The sequence below is a fragment of the Lepidochelys kempii genome, chromosome 2 (assembly GCF_965140265.1).
Source record: "Lepidochelys kempii isolate rLepKem1 chromosome 2, rLepKem1.hap2, whole genome shotgun sequence".
NCBI classification, from domain to species: Eukaryota; Metazoa; Chordata; order Testudines; family Cheloniidae; genus Lepidochelys; species Lepidochelys kempii.
The window spans coordinates 192,245,816-192,270,039 of NC_133257.1; the positions used below are offsets into that span (position 1 = coordinate 192,245,816).

Consider the following 24,224-nt stretch of genomic DNA (forward strand, 5'->3'; position numbering starts at 1 on the left):
ATTTTGCAAGGCCCAGGAAGCAGTAACGCCTAGTAATAGGATTTAATTCCCATATAATTAGGTTTGGTGGGACTCAATGTTTATTGTTTTACAATTTTGATGGATATTATCTAATGTTTATTTTAAAGCATTTTTTCTATTGTTATCAATTTCAGTTTTCACAGTTGTGCAAAAGTATAGATTTTAAGCAATTTTTTTGAGTTTTATCTATTTAAATTTTCACAATTGTGGGAAATTATGGGCTGGTCAGCCAATAATTATTTAACGATAGTAGACATTGAGATTCAAAATGTTAAAGCTTTACATTAAAACACAAATTCTCAACATCACATGTCAAAACATATAAAGTAAATAGCTTTAAATTAAACTCTAATATGGTCTCAAGCAGCATTTTTCTCACTTTGCCTATCTGTAAATTTCTATTCTTATTGAGGGAACTATTTTTTCATGGGTTTGTGTGTGAACGGTGAAATTGACATTTACCTATATTTACCAAAGACACATTTAATCCTTCCAAGCCTACTTAGAACAGAGTCTTTAAATGATTAAGGGTATGAACATCTTCCATATGAGGAGAGATTAAAAAGACTGGGACTGTTCAGCTTGGAAAAAAGATGACAGGAGGGAAGACGAGCAGGATATGATGGAACTCTATAAAATCATGAATGGTGTAGAGAAAGTGAATGGGGATGTGTTATTCATCCCTTCACAAAACACAAGAACCAGGGGTCTGCTAATGAATTTGACAGGCAGCCTGTTAATAGCCTATTTAAAACAAACAAAAGGAAGTACTGCAAATGCACAGTCAACCTGTGGAACTCGTTGCCAGGGGGTGCTATGAAAACTATAACTGGGTTCAAAAAATAATTAAATAAGTTCATGGAGGATAGGTCCACCAGTGGCTATCAGCCAAGACAATCAGGATCACAACCCCATGCTCTGGGCATCCCTAAGCCTCTGACGGCTAGATGCTGGGAGTGGGCGAAAGGGGATGGCTCACTCAATGACTACCTGCTCCGGTCATTCCCTCTGGGGCACCTGGCACTGGCCACTGTCAGAGAACGGGATACTGGGCTGGAAGGTCCATTGGTCGGATCCCGTGTGGCCAATCCCATGCTCGCACCCGCTGTCGCAAGGCCTGCCCCCAGTACCCAGAGCCTGCTGACGGGATGGGGCAGGGCACTGACTGTCAGGTGCTCTCCGCCCAAGTGACTCCGGCGCCTGCGGCTCTGGGGGCGTGAGCGTGGGGCGACGAGAGGAGCTGTGCTGGACATAGGAGGGGGTCACGTCCATTTACCTTCTCATCCCCGCCCCCGGCATAGAAGCGGAGGCGGCGCGGCTCCCACCCCTGCGTCCCAGCCGGGTTCTCTGTGCACGGCCCCGCTCCACCCGCCAGCTAGCTCCCCTCCCGCCCGGCCTCTGTTTGGTACTGGTCTCCTGGAGACGCCGCGCTGCCCGACGGGATACAGACACCCAGGCCGGACCCAACCAGCTCCCAGAGAGAACCCGAGAGGGGTAGTCACGTGACCCGTCTGCGCCCGCTCTACCCTGCTCGCATGGAAACGGACGCTAATAGTACCCGCCGATGAGCGACGCAACAGTGAGGCGCTGGAGTGGGCGTGGCTTCACCAGGCGTAATCCCTGGGTCCTCCTATCTTGATGTGTCCCGCCCCCCCCGGAAGTGGAGGAAGGGAGGCTGTTTGCTGTGGCACGGGTCGTGTCTGCAGGAGCGGAACTGAGTCGCCCGAGCTAGGGCAGTTACGGGTCCCTTATACGGCGCGCACAGAGGGGCTGAGCCCTGCGGCAGCGCTGGCGTTCTCCTGGGGGACGGGAGGAGGCGCGAGGCGTTGCCTGAAGCGCGCGCCCGAGTGCGATATAACGGACAGCGCCACGAGCCCCGCTGGCTTCGCTCGCGCTCCGGGGGGAGGCACCGCTCATGTCTGCCCCGTCTAGCTGCACCCCCCCCCCTCCCCCCGGGGCGGAGCCATGCCGTGTCGTAAGCCCGAGCAAGGCCCAGCTCCTGAGTGGTGAAAGGCCCCGGCTGGGTGAGGTTTCTCTGGGTAAAACGTTATAGCCGGGATTCTCTCCCCCCCCCACCCCCTCGGGCCTGAGCTGGCCGCAGGTCACGTAATGGCGGGGAGGTCCCCTCATTTTGCGTGTCTATTTCAGTATGTTACAGAGGGTGAGTGCGGCTTAACAATCTAAAACCTGTTCTGTAACTTATGGACCAACTCAGCCATTTACACTGAGCTACTGCTTCGGTGGGGAATCACTGAGTACGACGGCATGGAAAGGCTGGCGGACAGAAGTGGCCGCATGTCCCTTTTCAGAGGTGTAGTTTTCAGTGCCCATGGATAGCACTAGAAAAGTCAGTTTGCATAGGTTAGCTCCAAGTCACATGGGGGGTAGCGTAGTGCAGTTCCAGCAGCTGTAGTTCAAAACAATTTGGGCGGTCAGGGGAAAAAGCTATATGTAAACAGTGTCCGTTGGTTCCTTTTGACCTGGGGAAAAAATCTTGTAACTGTCACTTTTGGACTCAAAGGTAGCGGGAGCTGAGGTAAGTGGACAGCACTAGTGTCTAATTAATCTGATCATCAGTTTCGTAGGCGGTACTTGAAAATTAAATTGTTCATTTGTTTGACTACAGCTGTTAACACGTTAAGAGTATGGGCATCCATGGATTAATGAGCTACGTGGGAGAGCATCAGCAGTTCTTCACTGATCTACAATTAAGGAACACAAAAATCATCATTGATGGAAATAATTTGTTTCATCGGCTTTATTTTGAATCAAATCTAGACCTCCAACATGGAGGGGATTATGATTCTTTTACAGATATTGTGCACAAGTTTTTTGAAACTTTGTCTGTATGCAAAATATACCCATATGTTGTGTTAGATGGAGGGTGTGACTTGTCCGATAAGAAGTTTGTGACATTAAAGGAAAGAGCCAGGGATAAGATCCAGGGAGCATATTCCATCTCTAGAGGTGGTGGTGGAAGCGTGCTACCCCTGCTCACGAGAGAGGTTTTCAAGCAAGTCTTGAGCAAATTGGAAGTACCTTTTGTCCAGTGCTTCTCAGAAGCAGACAGGGATATTATGTCATTGGCTAATCATTGGAATTGTCCAGTTTTAACTTTAGACAGTGACTTTTGTATTTTTGATTTGAAAGCTGGGTATTGCCCTCTGAATTACTTTCAGTGGAGAAACCTTTGTACCTGTGAAGGCACACTAGACTGCTACATTCCAGCTCGATGCTTCTCTTCAGAGAGACTGTGCAGCCACTTCAGTCATATGAACAAAGCCCTTCTTCCTCTCTTTGCTGTGATGAATGGTAATGATTACATTAATTTGCCAGCTCTGGAGACGTTCTTCAGCAAGGTGCGCCTGCCAGTTGGAGGCTCTGGCGGGAGGGGGAGGAAGCATGTCCGCATTCAGGGACTTCTAAACTGGTTGTCCCATTTTGCTGATCCCACAGAGGCCATAGACAATGTACTGAAATATCTTAAAAAGCATGAGAGAGAAGAAATAAGGGAGATTCTGTGCTCTTCCATGGAGGAATATGAACAGTCTGATGTGAAGCTTGAGGATTTTTTTCAGAATGGAACCTATGAGTCTCAGGTGATCAGGAAATTAGAGTTACCACAATGGATGCTTGAGGCTTTGGCAAAAGGTCATTTGTCTCCATTCATTAGTGATGCCCTTCTATTAAGAAGAACAATCCTTCATGTCCAGGTGGAGAACATGCAGAGGCCTAGTGCTCACACAGTCGCCCTACCCATTCGTCAAGTCATCTATGGGCTACTTCTGAATGCCTCTCAAAATTCTGAAGTTATTTCCCCAAGTAAGCAGTCCAACAAGCTCCCAATTGTCCGTGAATTTGATAGAATCCAAAAGACGCTCAAAAAATCCTTTGTTCCAACAACATTGCTGCCTCGGGATTTTTGTGAAGACCATTGCTGTTTGGCCACATTAACTGAGGTAGGGTTGTCAGAACAGATATCCTGGATAACAAATCAATGTTGTGAGTGTAATGGGTGGGAGGGGGGGAACTTGGGTGTCAATCCAGTCAGTCAGTTTAGTACCAGATAGAAGTCACTTGTAAGTACTTTATAAGACTGCTCATGGTAATAAGCAGTACATGCAGTACTAACAGTAGGGTCATAGCCTTTGGTTTCCAGCATTCAGAGATGTTACAATTACATAATCTTTTTAGAAAGGAACACTCGACAAGTTATAGGCAGAGGTTGTAGAGGCCTAAAACTTCCCATTATAACCTTGTTTTCATTTGCATTCAATTTTCCCAAACTAACCATTTAAGAGAGCTTTCAGAGCAGATTTTTTTTTTAAATCTGCATGAGGAGTAATCCTTGATTTAAAGAGGTGCTTTTTTTTGTCATGAAAATCAATCCAGGTTTGATAAAGCTATACACTTCAGGAAAAAAAGTCACAAGCTATACTGAGTATGAGTTAAAGGCTTTCTGCTAAAGTCTCTAATCTGCACTGAGCAAGCTTCAGCCCCCCAGTTTTGTGTGCCATCTGCAGTTCATATACTTGCCAGTTCCATAGAGCTCCCTTCCTGGCTCCAGATAGTAAATGGACAAAGCAGCAGCTGAAGAAAACATTTTGGGGTAGAGGTGGTGTGCTGGGTTGGGAACTAGAAGGAAACAGTTCTAGTCTCAGTTCTTCTATTGACTAGGGGTGGCAATCTTGTATGGTTCAGTCACTATTGATCAAGGCCTTGTAACCCCTATCTTTAGAGGAAGGAAAAATCTCTCTCATCCCCTTTCAAAGGGTACATAATTGTGAGGTTGCACAAGGTCACTTCGGGGAGAGCTAGGAACAGAATCTGGTTCTAATATGGTAGCCTCAACTCTCATCCACTGCCCGCTCAACCTTTCAGAATGAATGCTCCAGATCTGTATTGGCAGTGCTGTATGTAACCATTAAACTAAATTGTCGAAGTGTATATGGCTCTGAGGGGGATGACACACGGATGTGACCGCTACCATTTACTCTTTTAGCCCAACTGGTGCTATGGATCTCGAGGACCTGCATTCAAACCCTGCTGCTGACCCATATATTTTTGTTTTCATTTTTCTTTTTTAAATTAAGGAAACTGCATACAAAAATCTTCAAATGAACATTAAGGTTGCAGAGTCAAGCACAAGTTAGGAAGCGTCCATGCAACTTTAATTTGTCTCCCTGTGTAGGCACTGTGCTAGTCTTTAAATTATTACATACTCTTGTGCTCTAGGACCCACTCTGCCTTGTTCAATGCATGGGGTGGCCCATAAATGAAGCAAAGGATTACAGGAGAGAAAAGATGTTCTTGCATTTTTAGCATGGGATTGGGGCCCAATAGAGCTGGGTTCTGTTTCTGCTCTACTGCAGACTTCTCGTCTGATAACGGGTAGGGCCCTACCAAATTCATGGTCCATTTTGCTTGAGGTCACAGCCAGAGGCTTCTTAAATTGGTCAGTTTCACATTTTCAGCTCTGTACATCTGAAATTTGAGTGTTGTAACCATGGGGGTCCCTACCCAGAAGTGGATCTGATCTCACCTGCACCTCCAGAGCTGCCATGCAAGGGAAGGAGAAGTGCTGTCGCTCCTCAGCCCAGCAGGGACTTGCCGGTAGGAGCACCCTGGCTGGGGCATTTCCAGGAGCAGGGCCATATTGGACCCACCTCCACAAGTCTCCTTCAGCTGCAGGAACCTCCTGGGCTGGAGCTTCCTGCAGCAGGGGAAGGTACTCAGAGGTAGGTCTGATCTCCCCGAGAGCAGCCATGCAGTGGAAGGACAAGTCCTCTCCCTTCCTAGCCCAGCCCAGACTCGCAGCTAGGAGCCCCCTGGCGGGGGCACTCCCAGCAGCGGGGGAGAGATCAGATTTCATGAGGAAGGGCTTAAACGTCACAGTCTGAAATGTTTTTGACTGCCATGGAATTGGTAGGGCCCTAATAATGGGCAAGACTAAAATGCATGTACACAAAGCAGCTGAACTAAGGTTGCCCAGGCTCCTATAATACTGCAACTGCAGTTTTTTTAATGAATTTTTTTTGTATATACACACACAATTTGTACCAGTATTACTGTAATGGCTTAGGATTTTTTTTAAATGAGTCAAGTCTCATTTACTAGTCACAATTTATGAAGCTAGATTTTCACTTGTATTGTATGAGCTCTCAATGCATATAAGTGATAACTGCAGTTCTCTGTCAAAATCCAGGTAGAAGATTCCACTGGGAGTATAGATCAATGGTACGGATAGTTGGATGGTAGCACAAGTTTACAGCCTATGGTGCAATGCTAACCCCTGAAATGCAGGTGATGTAGGACAGACACCCTCCAGGACATGCCAAAGGAGGTGGTTTTGAATGCATAAATAATGGCTAGATTTTCAATGTGCTCAGCTCCCAACTCCATTTAGGCACCTAACTGCAACTGAAACACTTCCAAAAAATTTGACCCTTGAATAGATAACATAGGAAATGTGACTACTTTTTAAAAAGATTGAATAGTTTTGGAATAATTTATTCTACAGAATGATCTAAGTTTCATCCATGTCACTTTCATTAGCTCAATATTTATGAGGTTGGACATTTTTGAAAAAAATTAACACTGCTATCTTAGCATTAACACAGAAGTCATTTGCCTTTGGGTGAAGATGGCAAGTGTAAATGGACTTCCTTACAGCAATATAAAGCCAGACCTCTTCACAGTATATCCATAATTATGACTTCTTTGGCAGGTGCCCAGATCAGTTCGGCTAAAACTGCTGTTGGAGACGTTAGGAGTGAAAGCCAGCATCCTACAACCCATCCCCAGTCCCTTGTGGCTCCCTGTAGCTGTAACCTGCTACTGGACATGTTACTCAGAACCCAAAGTGAAATTGCATCATTTACAGGCATTACTTCTAGGAATGGTATTTGGGAAATTGCACAGGACAACAAGTAGCCCAGGTAGGTCCCCAAAGAACTAAAAACTTTGACATGGATGTTTCATATTTATATGCAAATCTACATTCTAGCCACAGTTTCCCCCTTTTGTTTTTGTAAGGACTCTCCACTTCCATAGGAATTAATGGTGATTTACGCTCTACCCTCAGCACTCAATTGATACATTGGTGAAGATCAGAGACAGTGCTGTGTCGCAGTTAAGACTGAGGGACTTGAAGTTAAACTCTGTTCTATTCCCAACTTTTGTCTTTGGGAAAGACATCTGACTTATCTGTGCCTCAGGTGCCTATCTTTAAATGGCTAAAATCCAAATGGACCTTGTCAGGTGGTGGTGGCGGCATTTGTAATTGTGCTTCAGGAGCACTATAAAAAAGTGCAAAAAATTTTCAGACTTAGCATACACATGCATCAAAGGTTGACACTTCTATAAGACTTATTACTCAGTAATGAACTTTTACTAAAGTCAGTTTGTACTTACAGGAAACACATTGTTCATGTGCGAGTCTAACAATGAATTCTAATTCAAAGCAGACTCAATAGGGAAGCTTTGAAAGCAAAGGTATTACCTCTCCTTCATACTTTCACAACTTCATACTTTCAGGAAGGGGAAATACTAATAGAAATTTGGCCAAAGAAACCATCAGTTTCAGTAAGAATAAATAAAATAGTGTATTGAGAGAGTTAACAGGGAAACTAAGCAAACTTAATACTGGCAGCAGCTAAGCATTGAGGGTCTACTTCAGATTATAAATTCTAGGCAGGAATAGTCTGTGTACATGTAGTGCTTGGTACAATGGGGTCCTGATCTCTAATGGGGCACTCTAGGCACTACTGATTATATTAATCTTATTTTTTAAAGTCAGAGCCTTAACTATATTCTAACAAGAAGCCAGAACATTCAGGATTAATGTTAAAGCTGTAATTAACTTGGCCTGTTGTGACAGGGTATTATACACAATGATCAGCTATAAGCTTTACACACACTGTGGGGCCAAGTTACTATCTAAATTCAGAACTCGTAGGGGTTTGTGTTTGCTTTTGCAGTTTATGATTGAATCTATTGGAAATGTTACTTTAACATAGCATTTGTATAACAAATTAGTAAGCAGTAATTAGTACTTCGGGATTAAATCCTGTTTAAGGCAGGGTTTTCCCCACAAAATGCGGGGGGGAAGCTATCTTAATACTGCAAAAGTAGCAAGATTTAAGGGTTTGGTTCTATCTTAAAGTTAAAAGGTTGTGGGGAAAGGTTTTTAGGTAACATAATAGGCCAGCGTTCGATTTAGGTGGCATTCCTGACGGTATGGGAGGAAGAAAGGGTTAGACTACAGAAGCAGAGCAGGCAATTCTCAGCTGCTTCTCATTAACCTGGCACATAGTAGGATTTTTTAAAGATTTTCCAGTTGGCCCACAACACATAAGTATGTGCACTCTGACACACACAACTGAGCCAGCAAGTAGATTGAATTCTTTTGTTTCAGACACTCAAGGCTTTTGGTACTTTAACAGTAACAATTTAAGACACTTGAAAACAGATTAGTGTTTAGAGGTTCACAGGCACCATTAATTGTACATACCAGTCATTCTTTGTATAGGAGAGTGCTTGGGAGCCTCTAGAAATACCCTTATTTTCTTGTCCATTCATAATCCAGATCCTGCGGTTTTCCATGTCGAAGATGATCAAATGGTCTATGACCAGTTTCTAAAATGGAAAGAAAAGAATTTTCAGAAATTACTGGATTTAGACACAGCACACACTTTCTGCCAGTGGCAGTGCTGCCTCCAGATGGGATTGCATCTCAACCAGCTACTCTCTACTCCTCTCACTGAACCAGACTTAACTCGGTAAGAACCTGTGAGAGACCTGCCTTCTTCACAAGGTGCTCCAAATATAAAGCACCCTTATATTGTGTTTTGCCTTGTCTTATACCTGCTGTGCCTCTGGAATGTAAGCTCCTTGGGTAAGGGACCTTTTAAATTTGGTACAGTTCATATTCTGTTGTATGGCACTAGTACTCTGGCACTTAATAAATGATAACAGCTTCTAATGTTTCAGCAAAATCATGTTTTTAGTAATTACTACATATAAAATTCCAATATAAATTTTTTGAACGAAAATATTAAAATTTTACTCTTAATTCTTTAGTACATACTGTGCCTGAATTAAAGTAGTGTTCAAATTAGAAAGTTTGGGCTTGATCTTGCATACCCTTTCTGAGGCCAATGAAAATGACTCATGAGTCAAACTGTAAGATCATAACTAAAGTATGTAAACATGTATGCATCACCACCTGAGACCAACATCTAGGAGATTACATAATGTAGAAGTGCATCAAGAAAGGGAAAAGGGTACAATAAATTGAAAACATGAAAAAAATTCAGAGTAAAAGTCTAGAAATCACAGGCATATAATGAATGATCCTAAGCATTTTCACTTGAGCAGAATTCTTTATACCTGTTACTACAGAAGATTCACAGAAATGATTTCTATCTAGGATCTGTATTTTCAATGTTAAATCTGATTTTAAACATCTTTCATTAGATGCAAATCTTATGTAGGGTTAAAAATGCACTTTACTCAAATTCAGTGCTCTCAAATATTCAAGGTGCTGTTAAAAAGCAGTTTCTCTTCCTTGGGCAAGTGAGTTCTGCACTTCTTGTTACTTGCATAGATGTGTAAAGTTCTTCTTTCCCCTATATTCATGTCTAGGGCTCTTAACTCAATAATACTTCACTCCTATAGAGTGCTCAAATGAAAAAGCAGGCATTGAAGATACAAGTTATGTATGTCAGCTAATTCCCAGCAACTAAAGTAATTTGATTTTTCTTCTGATTAAACCTAGAACAGTTTTAAATTGAGTTGTCACCTGAAATTTCTTTGGCTTTATTTTGCCTGCTGGTTCTAAAAACCAATAAAGTTAAGAAATATAGTAATAATGTAAATATGTACCTGCAGACAAGCTAGATTTGAACTCATCATGAAAATGAGTTTGGGATTGTTTCTTTAAAAGGCTTTTATTTAAAGAGTTCATATTCAATGATTGTTCATTAGAGGTGTGTAACTGAGTAGCATAAAACCACAAATAAGACACTAGTTTGTATTGTTTTTTCCACTAAACAGTATAGTTTTGGTAGCTAGAGTTAGATATAATTCTAAATTTAATCTTTCCTTCGGCAGGCTTTATTGTGGGACCTTTGTGCATAGACTATGCAAAGAGCTTAAATCAGTACATGCAGCAGAGAATCAGCTTCTCTCATCTCCAAAGATGAGCCAGCTTTATTGTGATCTGCTCCATGCAGTAAAGTCAACTGTACCTCCAGACTTCTTCCAGGAGACAACCAAGACCACCCAATTCTGCAAGGTAAAGAACAAGCAAGCCACTAGTCAGGCAGAGACTACCAGACAGCATGCTACATTGGAAGCTCAGCCTTTGTGTGATGTTAACAATAGGTTTGCATCACTAATGGTGGAAGACTGAAAGTAGCACATACATGACATTCAAATAATTCTGCTTTGTGAATGGATCACAGTTACAATGAAGTGGGTGAACTGCATTGGAATTTAACTGGCCCTTTTACAGTTTTTAGCATGAATCTTGCTACAGTGATTTTTTTCTATAAATGTTATAGGATACTATATCTGAACTTTCTAAAAAATGTCAGTCTTTTGATGTCATTGATACAACCGAAGAAACTAAATTTGCAATTTTAAAGTAAAGCAGTAAGAGGACAGTAGTCTCTCCACCCCTCCAACTACCATTGCAAAAAAACAAAAATCCACCATCACAACTACATACTACACATGGAAAGCTAATCACAAATTTAATTCTGCAGGGCCAGTGTCCACCAGTGAGATTTTCAAAAGTTTCCAAGGGAGGAACAGGGGTGCCTGACTTCCATTGAAAATTGGGTCATCTGCTGTGCGTATATATTCTAGTTACTGAACTGTTGGGGAGGAAAAAAACCTGGAACTTATCCTTTTCTTCTCCTGTGTTTCTCTTAAGAAACAGGTTTGGATAGTCACTACCAAGCCTGAGTGCTACCACCTAAAGTAGACAATTTTTTCTTCTATCAAGGACATTTGATACCACTTGAGAAACTGTCAAGCAAGGGTCTTTTCCCGGAAGATTCTAAAAATAAAGGAATGTTAAAACAAAGATTTGTTTTAAATAAATTGTTTATGCATTTAGGTTTGAGAGTCCATCTGATTTGGTTTCCGACATACTCCTGCAATAAAATAGCTAGTATTTACTACTCTTGTTCCTCTTCAAGAATCAATGTGATGTTTCTTTCTCTCAAGGTTATAAAGATTTTTAGATCATTACCTCTCTCTTTAGTTAGAGTTGTGTCCACTGCTCACCAGAAAGAACGGTTACTTAACTTAGAGTAACTGTGGTTCTTTGAGATGTGTTGTCCATGCAGATTGCCTTCTTGGGGCACATGCATTCCTTGTGCAGAAGATGAGATTCTTTTGGTTAGCAGTGTCCATTAGGGCCATGGCTGCACCCTGAGAACCCTCTCAACCATTGTCGCCCAGGGCATAAGGGGTGGGGGCAGCCTCAACCACTTCTCAGTTCTTTTGCCAATAAAGACTCAAATTAGTGGGACAGAGGGGAAGTCAAGGAGTCTGTGTGGACTACACATCTTGAAAGAACAATTACTTACCTTACAGCACCAAGGTTCTTCAAGTGATTTCCACAAATTCCACTCTTGGTGACAAGCATCCCATGCTCAGATGTGGGTAATAGGACTCCTATGTAAATACTGACGTATTGCATGCTAGCAAAGTTCACATTTGATTTAGAGGCCTGCACAAAGGTTACAGATGCATAGTAAAAGTATGAACTGAGTACAAGCACGTCACCAGGCACGTCTCAGTCAATGGGATGATGCTCAATGAGGTGGTGGAGGTTGCAGGGGCTCAAATCAAATGGGACCTGATGTGTCCTGGGGGATCTCCCTTTGCTAGCATGTAGTAGTTTTATATTGAAAGTCTGAAAACCATTCAAATACCCCTCATAGAAACTGTTGTCCTCTCATCCATTCACAAATGCCACAAGTCTGATGCTCTGGTTGATTTAGTCTTGTCTAGATAAGGGGATAATGCTCTATCGATGTCCAATATATGAGTTTTTGCTTTGGGGAAAGACCAGCAGATGAAGAGACTGATTTATGTGAAAATCTGACACTACCTTAAGCAAGAACTGCAGGTAAGGTCTACTGTTGACGCTGAAAGTTCATATAAGAAAGTTGTGCCATAAGGGCTTGAATCTCTCCGCCAACTTTATGACCACCACAAAGGCTCTCTTCACAGAGGTGATGGAAGGAGCAGGCATCCATGGGCTCAAAGGGAGGGACCTATTAAATCATCTAGTCACTCTTCCAGGGAAGGAGGGAGTTCTGACATGGAGAAAATCAGAGGTCAGTCCTTTCAGAAAATTCCACTGCAGTGGGGTGAGAATACCAATGTCTGTTTTGGAAGATGATTTGCTGAGATTGCAGCCAGATAGACTCTCATTGAGCTTAGTGAGAGCAAATACAAATATATGGAGAACAGTCTTCTGCAGAGGTGAGCCATGGTAACGCTGACCAAAAAGAGAATAGTTTCCATCTGCATTGGTAGATTGCATCCACCAGTTTAATGATGACAGGATTTCCATGGAACACAAAAACAGATATAGCATGGACATGTTGATTTCAACACCCTTGCAGTGAATGCAGGTGAAGTCTGGCATGCAACGTGTCATGTGTCCCAGAAGCGTCAAACAGGTTATTTGCATCATGGAATGCACATGGAGCTGCCTGTAACGTCAATTACTGTCTGGAACTTCTGGGGTAGGTACCTCTTCACTAGCCTGGAATCTAAGACTACTCCTATGAATTGGATGTTTTGTGTTGGGTTAGTGTGAATTGGACTCAGAGGCCCAGAGAGGTGAAGAGAGGAAGTCTTTTCTGACATGCTGTAAGGATGAATCCCATCTAAGCAGGGATATAACTGGACTTCTTGTCTCCTTAGCTGCACTGCCACTACAGCAAGAACGTCGGTGAACAGCTTTGAGACTGTGGACTGGCCAAAGGGGAGGAGACTTTACTTGTAGTGTAGTACTGTGAAAGTAAGTGTCCTGCAGGTCTGGAGCCATGAACCAATCCAAAGAGGATGGCAGAGGCTAAAGTAACATCCTTGATCTGAAGTGAAGAATGAAGGCATTGAGACATCAAGGATCCAGGATGGGTCTCCATTTCCCCTTTCTTCTTCAGGATTAAGTAGTGGAATTAGAAACTTTTCCCTCTGAATTCTGGAGGCACTTTGTCCAGGTCTCGTAGCCTTCCCTCAGGCTGCTTCCTGGAGAGGAGGGATTCCTTCTCTCCCCTGACCTCCCCCTGCTCTCCTTTTAAGTCCATCCTTTTACCTGATCACACCCTTCCCAGGTGTAATCAGTGAAATTACAGTGCTCTCAGATTCCTTTAGCCCTTTTGGTGCCACTGTGGGTTTATACCCTATCAGAGGACAAGGAAAAAATAGCAAGCAGGTTTTGAGGAAGAGATCACCATCCCAGACCTCTTGCTTTCCTAGTAGTTGGTGATGTACTGGAACAGGCTGGATCTGTTTTGGAGAGGGTGATCTTGGTCTGGATACCACTAAGGAAGCAGTTTCTTAACATATGGGTCATACCTCAAGGAGACCAATAGAGATCCAGGGGTGGTAGTGGTAGTGAGGGGGAGGAGGGCATATGGGAGGCTCGCATCTTGGTGGTTCCTTCTCAGTCCAGAAGGCTTTTGGGTGCCTGTTTGGGATTCCTGCTTTGACTGTCTGTTCACATCCCACTAGGTTATCCAGGGTGGAGATGGGTTACATTCTGGTGAGGAGGATATACTGCATTCCTCTGAAGAAGCCGAGAAAGCAAATTCTTCTTCCATAGGTAGGACACCCCAGTCCACAGTCCTGCCTACTCAAGTTTATGGGCAGTACCAAAAGATCACAAGAGGGACCTGGCCTGTTCATTGCCTGTGTCTGTCCAAGGTCAGAGATTCTGAAATTGGTCCCACAGCAAAGTCAGCCTCTGCTAAGAACTGGCTTGCAGCAGTGCTAATGAGTCAGTGCTGGATGAGCTTCCAGCACCACAACAGTCACGCCAATGTGCACACCACAGGTTCTCAGCCAGCATGGAGCCATCCAGTGCCAGTACTCATGATGCCAGAGAGGGGCCCTCTATCTGAGCAGTAATGGAGACAGCCACTTTGCACCAGGAGCACTGTGTGATCTGTGATTTTGCTTTAGATGGATTTGAGCAAGGTTTAGCCTGAGGCTCTAGAGTGTAGGAGTACTGGGGCAATACTTTTGTCTGGCTCCCGATTAGAGGAAATCTGTGCCTTCCCTGGGCTCTGAAGTGCTGCTCTTGGTGGCCCCTCTCCTAGGTCAATGCCAGAAGAGTGGGGTTGCTGAGTGTCCATTGAGCTTGGGGTGACAAAGATTTCAATGAGACATTAGGAGTGTGACTGACCAGGTGGAGGCTTTCTTTCCGGTTGTTTTTCAGGGACTGATGTTGCCCACATCAATGACTCTAGGAAATGAAGCTTCAGTCTACCTTCTCTAGCTTTCAGCATGTCCTCTGAGCGAGACTTGCACACCAGGCAGCCTTCAGGCACTTGTCCTAGGCATAAGAGGCATCCCAAGCACCTGTAGAAAATCATTGCTGTGCAGCAGGATGGGCAAATCTGGACTCCTGGAGAAGTGACTTTTGGCTATTTTAGGCCTAGGTAGAGTGGGGTCTAGCTCTCATACAGGGGTGGTGGCGGGGTAGCAATCCTATCAGTGCCGTCAGCAGAACTTTTTACTACTACTGGGTAAACGAAGCTTATCAGCAGTAGATTTAGCTACTCTCTTTAGGTGAAGAGATGTACACACAGTGGGGTTCAGTCTCACAGCTATGGGAAATAAGAAGGAATGAGAGGCAGTTGAGGCCATCCCACCCCTTATATCTTTTGGCTACTGTTTGGAAGGCTCCCAAGGTGCAGGCACAGCCCCAGTGGACACAGCTATTCAAAAGAATCTGATCTGTGGCACATGTGCAATTATGTGGACAAACACTAAAAAAAGGATATCTAGATTTGATTTCTGCATCATCTTTGGCTGTGCTCACCTTTCAATCCTGTGTCTTGTAGGCTCTCAGACTACAAAAATATGTGAAGTAAAGGTGATTTGTCAGAATGATCTAAATATTTTTCTAGATAGAAGTCTCTCAGCTGGAGTGTATCTTCTCCCATCAAAGCGAGGAGATGGTCAAAACTAAAGTTCTTTTCCAAAATACACAATTAGTTTAAGACTTAAGTTAGTTTTACTACTTTTAGTTGTCAAACTTTCTAGGAGGATGCCTTTTCTTGGCCATTCATTTTATACCTGTGATTCTTTCTTCTATTTAGTGAAATTTTGTACTTCAGCACTATTTCCACATAGAAACTAAAAAATACTGACAGATTAAATGAACAACCCCTGGATAATCACCAGTCTTCAGGATTGCGTAGTGTTGTCTTAGGTACTCAGATACTATGGTGATGAGTATGGTATAAAAACCTGTATAGAAGAACAAAGAACTTCAGTGGAAGGCAAGCAAGGTGGTCTCAAGAAGCAAGGTTCTAGCTGCAGGCTATCACAGGAAAGCCTCATGGTAGTAAGTGAGCAAGTTGGTGCAGACGTTTATTTTGTAAAGCCCAAGATGGCAGCTATGTTGGTTATTTTGTTAAATGATTGTGGGTTTTCCTTCGTACCAGGTGATGAGATCCGGAAAGTTCTGCATACATACATACAGTTTATCAATAAGTTGGTTACAAAGTCACAGCTATTTCATTCTAATGGACTGAGACCTGTTCACTGCCCAACTGCATTGGTAACTTCCAACCAATTTATCCAGTAACCCCCCCCCCACACACACACACCCCCGCAAGGAAGAGGGATCTCTCTCTCTCTCTCACACACACACACCATCCCACCTTGTCTTCAAGAAGGAACTTTTATAGAGTTGCAGTCTCAAATATGGTAGTATTGCTTCAGAAGCACTCACTTGCAGTTAAAAATTTCAGCATATCTGAATATTTTCAAGATTGGCTCAAGTAGTACAAGTTCTGTAGGGATATTAAATCTAATGGGGACGTACCAATGTAGGCAAAATGAACATTAATGAATTCTCAAACAGGAAAGTTGTGTCAAACTTTCACAAGACAGATGCAATTTTACACATTTGCTGGAAGGATATTTCTCAATCTTCCTTTGCTCAAATTCAAACCTGTGAATTTTGACAAAGCTTGGAGAAACCCCCCACCCCGGTCCAAAAAAGTAAATATTAGAGAAATGTGAATAGAACTGGAAAGCCTGATGTGCCCTGAGTTCATTATGTTGATCACAATAAGTTTAGCATTAAGTGTTTAGCTCAAAAGATGTAATTGATGTGGGAAAGACATGATTGCAGTTATTACATTGCTGACAAGTAGTGGAATGAATTGATAAAGAGATAAAAAGAAATTAGATCTATAGTTTTGTTTTAGATTTCTGGAAGTGCTACTTGTATGATTGTCTGATTATATCAGACATGGAACATTACAGAAAGTTTGTTACTGTTTTTTTTAATTAATTTTTATCTGCAGATGGCACCCAAATGCAGTCCTACAGCAAGTTACTTAAAGACGCCTTTCTGAATGTCTTTCATTTTCCTATTAGCATCATTTTCATATTAGCATCAACTGACAACTATACAAACTTAAGTTTGTAGCCCCTCTCACTTTCATTGAAGTTAGATGGGATAAAACCAAAAGTCCTTTATCAGGCAGTGTTATCATTGAAACGGTTGCCAGTTTTGACTGGGTAAAAACTAACTAAGTGACTTCAGGATTTGTCCCTAAGAAGTAGTGTATTCAAAACTGATTGTAAGAAGTAAAGAGGTGGAAGATAGTATCAGTGCAGTGAGATAACTGTACTAAACTGTCATAACTTTAAACTGGTCTGTCTGCTTGACTATTTGGGGGTAGAACAGAGAGAAATGTTTCTTTTAAATGTATAATTTTTTTTTAAATGGAGTTTAATGTACAGTTTAGAGGAAAGAAATATTTTAATTTTGACAGAGCAACTGTTTTTTAAATTTGCATTTTAAAAATGTTTTACTAAGTTTGGATGTACAAAACAAATTTGTTCCAAAGTTAAGGTCGGATTTAACATTCTATTATATAGAATAAATGTAATAAGTCACTTATTTAAAGGTTAGAGAAAAATCACGCAAATTAAAAATGCATCTGCATTGAAAGTTAGAGGAAAATCAGGTTACATATGCATCAAGGAAAAGGTATAAAGCCTTTAAAGTTTTGAGATTAGTTACTTTTAGAGTGGCTAATATGAATTTTTAATCCCTCAGATGCAGATAGCCAAAGTTTGTATTTACAGTAGAAAATAGTACATATTTATTTTACTTTTACATAAAAGGAATCTTCTGTAATTAAGAAGATCTTCCAAATATTTTTCTAATGACCTACCCACATACTAGGTTTTATTTTATTGAAGGGTGTAATACATAGATGCTCAAAATTTATTCTTTCACATGCCTAACATTCTGATGCAGTAGGAAGTTAGATACCATTTAACTGTAATAGGGATACTGGATTAAAGGCTCAAGATTGCTCTGGGCCCAAAGAGAAAGTCCAAAACTCACAGCTAGCTATGGAAACAAAAGAAGGAGCTGAGGCAGCTGGGGCTGCACAGCCCTTTTGGAAGCTGAGAATTCTAAATGTTCTGCGCTGAAAGTGGGCACTTGCACAACCCCAATCTAAGTGCTTCCTTTCCACAAGGCTCCTGAAGCTCTGTCACCAGGCCAATTCAGAGACTTGTTTTATGATGTTCCATGGTAAGAACTTTGAGGGGAGAGTTCCTGGTTACAGTAACCTGGCAAAAAGAAAAGGAGTACTTGTGGCACCTTAGAGACTAACCAATTTATTTGAGCATAAGCTTTCGTGAGCTACAGCTCACTTCATCGGATGCATACTGTGGAAAATACAGAAGATGTTTTTATACACACAGACCATGAAAAAATGGTTCTCTCCCACCACCACCCCCCCCCACTCTCCTGCTGGTAATAGCTTATCTAAAGTGATCACTCTCCTTACAATGTGTATGATAATCAAGGTGGGCCATTTCCAGCACAAATCCAGGGTTTAACAAGAACGTCTGAGGAACAGTGGGGGTGGGTGGATAGGAGAAGGAATAAACAAGGGGAAATAGGTTACTTTTTATAATGAATCAACCATTCCCAGTCTCTATTCAAGCCTAAGTTAATTGTATCCAATTTGCAAATTAATTCCAATTCAGCAGTCTCTCGTTGGAGTCTGTTTTCGAAGTTTTTTTGTTGAAGGATAGTCACTTTGAGATCAGAAATCGAGTAACCAGAGAGATTGAAGTGTTTTCCGACTGGTTTTTGAATGTTATAATTCTTGACATCTGATTTGTGTCCATTTATTCTTTTACATAGAGACTGTCCAGTTTGACCAATGTACATGGCAGAGGGGCATTGCTGGCACAGGATGGCATATATCACATTGGTAGATGTGCAGGTGAACGAGCCTCTGATAGTGTGGCTGATGTTATTAGGCCCTGTGATGGTGTCCCCTGAATAGATATGGGGGCACAGTTGGCAACGGGCTTTGTTGCAAGGATAGGTTCCTGGGTGAGTGGTTCTGTTGTGTGATATGTGGTTGCTGGTGAGTATTCGCTTCAGGTTGGGGGGCTGTCTGTAGGCAAGGTTCCTAAAATGCAAGGTGAGGTAGGTCTGCATTCCTGAAGCAACTGGGGTTAGAGAAAGAGCAGTTAAAGGCTAATGTAAGGAAGAGTTACTGGGTTTTAGATCAGCATTAAAAATATGATACTTAACACCTGAAACATCAGAAGAAAGGCACAAATGGGAACATGTAGTTTTAACTGATTTAGGAAAGCATTAACCAATTGTGCACAAGTGCGGGTGGCATTTTGGGTTTAAACAGATGCCGATAAGGTATTATCCACTGCTGCACTCTAGCCACTAGAAGTGCCCTGCTCAGCACCAGAAAGACAGTGTGATCCACATTGCTGAGGATTAAGACCCATTTTAAAATCACTGATGCTAATCTGTAGACACTTGGAGATGCTGTAGGCCGATCCTCAGACAGTCACACGAAAGTTGGAGGTCTGGCAAGAGAAACCCTCTCACCCAAGTTTTCCACAATTGGAGCTGTTAGACACTCACTTTTGAAGAACAGGTCATTTACTTAGGTGCTTAAGTATGAATTTAGGAGCCTACATTTAAGTTCCTATAATTGAAAAACTTGGTCTCAAGTTTAGACTAGTGTCCTGCACTCATGAATTAAGTGTTTTTTCCCCTTCCTGTCCCTCCCATGACACTACTGCAATGCCATTTGATTTCTTATTCTTTATGCAGTTATTTCTTCTGCATTTTGAGGAGTTTGTGCTCAGATTTCATTTATCAGTATCTGGTGCATATGTAGCTTCTAGTGACTTCTGATTAAGTTCTACAGTATGCGTTTCTTTGAATTCTAGAACACCTCTTTCCATATTTCCCAGCTGTTCAAACTTAGCCTCATCTAGATTTCTGTTGGCTTTGCTGTGGACTTATCCTTCGTAAAAAGATCTCCCCATCAGAACAGTCAAGCTTACCGAAACAGATTGGATTGGAGCTATGGCAGTGGAGGGATTGTTTTCTTTCCTGAAGCCTTAATATAAAGGCTACCAGTTTTCTCCCTGAAGTCACTTACTCTCCCCAACTGAAGAGTACTCCTGGCTGATAAGAAAGTGTCCCAGGACTCTGCAACAGGAACATTTTCTTACTCAACATTATGCATGACAAGTGCAACATTATGCATGACAAGTGCAATTCCCATGATCACAACAGTGGGAGAGAACATAAGGACAGTAAATACTTTGAGAGTTACTCACATCTACTACATTAGTGTGTTTCCTAAACAAAACACTTCCTCTATCCTTAATTGAACTGGGTGCCATGACTGGGAATAGGCTCACCTAAAACTCACATTAGGTAATGTGCTTGAGAATATAAATAACTTCAAAAATAGATTAAAATCTGATTTCTATTGGCACCAATGAGGATCTGGGACTCAACAGAAGCCAAAGAGTTTAGTATGTCAATGTCACTATATTTCCCATAAATTTTGTTTACACAATATGGAAACATCTGAAAATTAAAATCAGCTCATGCACTACAGAGTAGGCAATGGTTTCTATTTCCGCAAAACAAACATTCTGTGTAAGGAAAAATATTAAATTATCTACCAAAGAGCAACATGACCAGTGTTTTAAGTCTGCGATGGCTAATAACCAGATTTTCTGCAGTTTTAAAATACAAGATGCTTTTGAAAAAGATTGAGACTGTGTGTCAGTCCCTATATGTATCATGGGAATGGTAAAAACATTAATATCCAGCTACTACTCCTATTAAATATAGATGTTCAACAATACATGTTAATAATTTATCTATAGGAAGCAAGCTTTAAGATATGCAGGGCCTGAGGTTTCAAGGACATTGTCATTTACTACTGTTCACATTTATAATGAAGTTCAGATTTACACCATAGCATGTACTAGAGATTTTAAAATACAAAGTCCCACTGACCTACAGTAGAACCTCAGAGTTATGAACACCAAAGTGACGAACTGACCAGTCAATCACACCTCTCATTTGGAATCGGAAGCACATAATCAGGCAGCAGAGACACCCCCTTCCCTCCCCAAAAAAAGGAAATACAGTACAGTACCGTGTTAAACAAACTACTAAAAAAAAAGGGAAAGCAGCATTTTTCTTCTGCATAGTAAAGTTTCAAAGCTGTATTAAGTCAATGGTCAATTGTAAGCTTTTGAAACAACCGTAACATTTTGTTCAGAGTTACAAACATTTCAGATTTCAGAGTAGCAGCCGCGTTAATCTGTGTCTGCAAAAAACAGGAGGACTTGTGGCACCTTGGAGACTAACAAATTTATTTGGGCATAAGCTTTCATGGGTAGCTCATGAAAGCTTATGCTCAAATTTGTTAGTCTCCAAGGTGCCACAAGTCCTCCTGTTCTTTTTGCAAACATTTCAGAGTTTCGAGCAACCTCCATTCCTGAGGTTTCATATCTCTGAGGTTCTACTGTAATTTCCCAGAGTTTCTAGACTAAGTTTAAAACTAGTTTTAAACCTGTTAAGACAGTTTCCTGAAAAGTTTTCTTCCAGAAAAGCTTGAAATTTACACTGAGAAGTCAGACTATAAAAGGAAATAGCAAGGAGTTTTCTTTGCAGGGCAGGAGAACAAAAGCAGCAAAGATAATAGATAGAATTAAGCTTCTTCAGAGAGGAAATGATTTCATATTGCCAAAGAGAATTACAGTGCACTTGTTTCCAAGGGAACAAGTTACTGCATACTGCTTTATCAAAACATTTGTTGGGGGGGGGTATGCTAGAGGTCTATAAAATCATGACTGGTGTGAAGAAAGTGAATAAGGAAGTGTTATTTACTCCTTCTCATAACACAAGAGCTAGTGGTCACCAAATGAAATAGGTAGCAGGTTTAAAAACAAAAGGAAGTATTTCTTCACACAACACAGTCAACCCGTGGAACGCTTTGCCAGAGGGTGTTGTGAAGGCCAAAACTAACAGTGTTCAACACAAAAAAAACCCCCACACTAGATAAATTCATGGAGGATAGGTCCATCAATGACTGTTAGCCAGGATGGGCAGGGATGGTGTCCTGAGACACTGTTTGCCAGAACCTGGGAATGGGCAACAGGGGATGGATCACTTGATGATTTACCTGTTCTGTTCATTCCCTCTGGGGCACCTGGCATTGGCCACTGTCGGAAGACAGGATACTGGGCCAGATAGACCGTTTGTCTGACCCAGTATGGCTGTTCTTATGTTCTTAATAACGTTGAGTGTGTGGAAAACACTCGAGTGATAATGTAGTGTTTGTACATTAAAACAACCATGTTGATAGTGAAACACGAAACTGGTATCTGCAGGAATGCCAAAAAACCAAGCATGATGATCTAGTGTAAGTGCCAGTTTCATTCAACACACCAAGTTAGACATTCACACACACTTTAAGAAAAGCAAACATTTACTTCAAATTGCAGTATAGGCTTTTCAATCACAAAAAAAAAAAAAAAAAAACAGTGATCAGACAGTGGTCACGTCCTGTGCAAAAAAAACTTAGGATATACAAAAAAATAGTAGCACAAGGTACTTGAGCCATTTACACATTGCCGGATAAAGTAAATAAATACAGTAGCTGAAATATGGCACAGGTGCCTCAGATTCTAAACCAAAAGGAATGCCTCTGAAATGTTTAAGTTTATCCTTGCATTAGTTACAAAGTCCCACCACCATAAAAGTAAAGGAAAACAATTAAATAAAAACAAACTAAAATATTTATATCTAAGATGGTTTTTGTACAGGTATATCTCCTAAGTGCAGAAGGTGGGACTCAGGCTTTGACATTTCTCTTTAAAGTACCCTCCAACACACTTTACAAAGTTCTACTCAATCTCAAAAGTAAATTTATATTTGAGGGAAAATGTTACCAAAGTTGCATAATTTAATTTGTTACTCCCACAGCTGGAAGTTTTAAATCTCAACAGTCTTGAATATCAGTGTTCATCTTTAGTTGGTGAAACACAAAGAACTTGACAAAAGCCCTCAGGATTTCTTTATCCTCCAAATTCTTTGTTTTGCTTTCTCTTACATCCTCAGACTGCAATTCCTAGTTTGCAAATAAAAGAATGCAATATGCATCATACATCAAGAAAAGATGACGAAGAAGAACTTCCACGTTTGTGGATCTTTTCCTTGCTTCTCTCAACAACCTTCATGATCTCTGCCACTATGCAGACAGAAGAGGTGAGGCCCAGAAGAAACAACAAATCTAGAAGAGACAATTGGGTTGATTTTAACTTTGCTTCTTGTGCTTTTGCTAGTCTTTCTACAACCCAAGTCATACATTATGTCCTGTACTCCAGAACAAGTTAAGGTATCTTTTCTTTCTTATAGGCATTCTAATTGTTGAATATATACACATTTTAAGAGTCAATTTTTACAGGATAAAAATTAATGTATATATGTTACTCAGAATCCTTAGGATTGACAGAAAATTTAAATCGAAATATTTCATTCTATATTTTAACTATTTTCTATTAACATTTGTTAAAGTAAGAATGTCTAATGTATTACTATAAACAATATATTTCAATCTTATTCTGAATAGGCAGCTTTTTGGAAATGAAACCTGTAAAGAAGGAGTGATATTATACAATGAGAAATACATGTATAGGAGGTAATTAATTTTCATCTCCAGGAAACCTCAGTATAAAATCACCATCATTACATTACTGTTGGCTTGATAAAGTTAAGATACTTAAAGTGATGGCAACTGTGGTAAAACGGCAACTTCTCAAAATCCTGACTGACATTTTAATGAAAACAATCCTAATGATGTGGAATTTCTACTTCTTTTTAAAGAGACATTTTCTGGTTAAGCTCAAGTTTTTAAAATTTAGTGAATTAAAAAAAACCCCACAAAAAAACCCAGAACTTCAAAAAAGAATAAAAACTGATCAGTACTTCACTTTTGCATACATTGGAATTTATGCTAGAAAAGAATTCTATGCATATGACGTATTTATGGATCTTGGAAGTACTGAGCCATTTGTTTTGTGCTTTTCATATACATGTAATCATTGTTCTAAGCAAACTTTAACAGGACTTTGTACAAGATAAGGCTCTGCACCATGTGCATTTCATCTATGTATAAAGGGCAAAATATGTTCTATAACCTTCTGCCACTGGATTTGGGGATTGATCATCAATGCCTAAAACAGAGCTAAGTGGAAAAGGAATACTTTTCTTACCTAGTACACTCAAGCTCTCTGTCTGGAAAACCTTCTGAAGCGGAGGAAAGTAAATGACCAGTAATTGCCCCATTATAGATCCAAGAACCGCATAACAAAACATTTTGTTACTGCAGAGTCCAATCTCAAACACAGATTTTGTCTGCGAAATAAAATAGTGAATTACGTTATATCTGTAGTTTTAATTCTATGATCTCTCTGTGCCTTAGTTATTTGCAACCAGTTATACAATGCAAAATTCTTTCCCTATCATTTGTTTTTATCCCAACATTCAAAAACTCAGTGACAGATTTGGGACAATCCAGAACAAATTCTGAAAAGATAAAATAAGATGATCCTATGTG

General features: G+C 41.1%; 3 protein-coding genes across 25 annotated transcripts in view; 1 reads left to right on the forward strand and 2 right to left on the reverse strand.

Moving 5' to 3' along the window:
- The window catches only part of NEK11 (NIMA related kinase 11), a 199,655-nt gene extending 181,608 nt beyond the window's left edge, over window positions 1-18,047 (reverse strand). For 5 of the 10 annotated variants that reach the window (XM_073333276.1, XM_073333277.1, XM_073333268.1 and 2 more), the window contains exons 1-2: window positions 15,460-18,047; window positions 8,534-8,658 (exon numbers count right to left, since the gene is read on the reverse strand). The gene's annotated coding sequence lies outside the window, so the exon portion shown is untranslated. The other 5 variants (XM_073333269.1, XM_073333271.1, XM_073333273.1 and 2 more) reach the window with 5 other exon arrangements.
- On the forward strand, window positions 1,309-11,146 carry ASTE1 (asteroid homolog 1). 5 transcript variants are annotated; one of them, XM_073333266.1, is made up of 5 exons: window positions 1,309-2,045; window positions 3,172-3,980; window positions 6,749-6,959; window positions 8,609-8,801; window positions 10,135-11,146. In XM_073333266.1, exons 1-5 carry the CDS (start codon window positions 1,937-1,939, stop codon window positions 10,433-10,435), a joined length of 1,623 nt encoding a protein of 540 aa, XP_073189367.1. In that variant the 5' UTR covers window positions 1,309-1,936; the 3' UTR covers window positions 10,436-11,146. The 5 variants fall into 5 exon arrangements, with proteins under 5 accessions (XP_073189367.1, XP_073189365.1, XP_073189368.1 ...); XM_073333264.1 differs by having other exon boundaries at window positions 1,977-2,045; window positions 2,648-3,980; XM_073333267.1 differs by lacking the exon at window positions 1,309-2,045 and adding an exon at window positions 2,052-2,182.
- A 2,988-nt stretch (window positions 18,048-21,035) lies between the features above and the next one.
- ATP2C1 (ATPase secretory pathway Ca2+ transporting 1) overlaps window positions 21,036-24,224 on the reverse strand; it is an 81,774-nt gene continuing 78,585 nt past the window's right edge. For 9 of the 10 annotated variants that reach the window (XM_073333252.1, XM_073333262.1, XM_073333256.1 and 6 more), the window contains 2 exons: window positions 23,881-24,022; window positions 21,037-22,898 (listed from right to left, as the gene is read on the reverse strand). In XM_073333252.1, the coding sequence (XP_073189353.1) occupies window positions 22,768-22,898; window positions 23,881-24,022 (273 nt within the window). In that variant the 3' untranslated portion in view covers window positions 21,037-22,767. Of the gene's footprint in view, window positions 22,899-23,880; window positions 24,023-24,224 lie in introns of all 10 variants that reach the window. The other variant, XM_073333254.1, reaches the window with a different exon arrangement.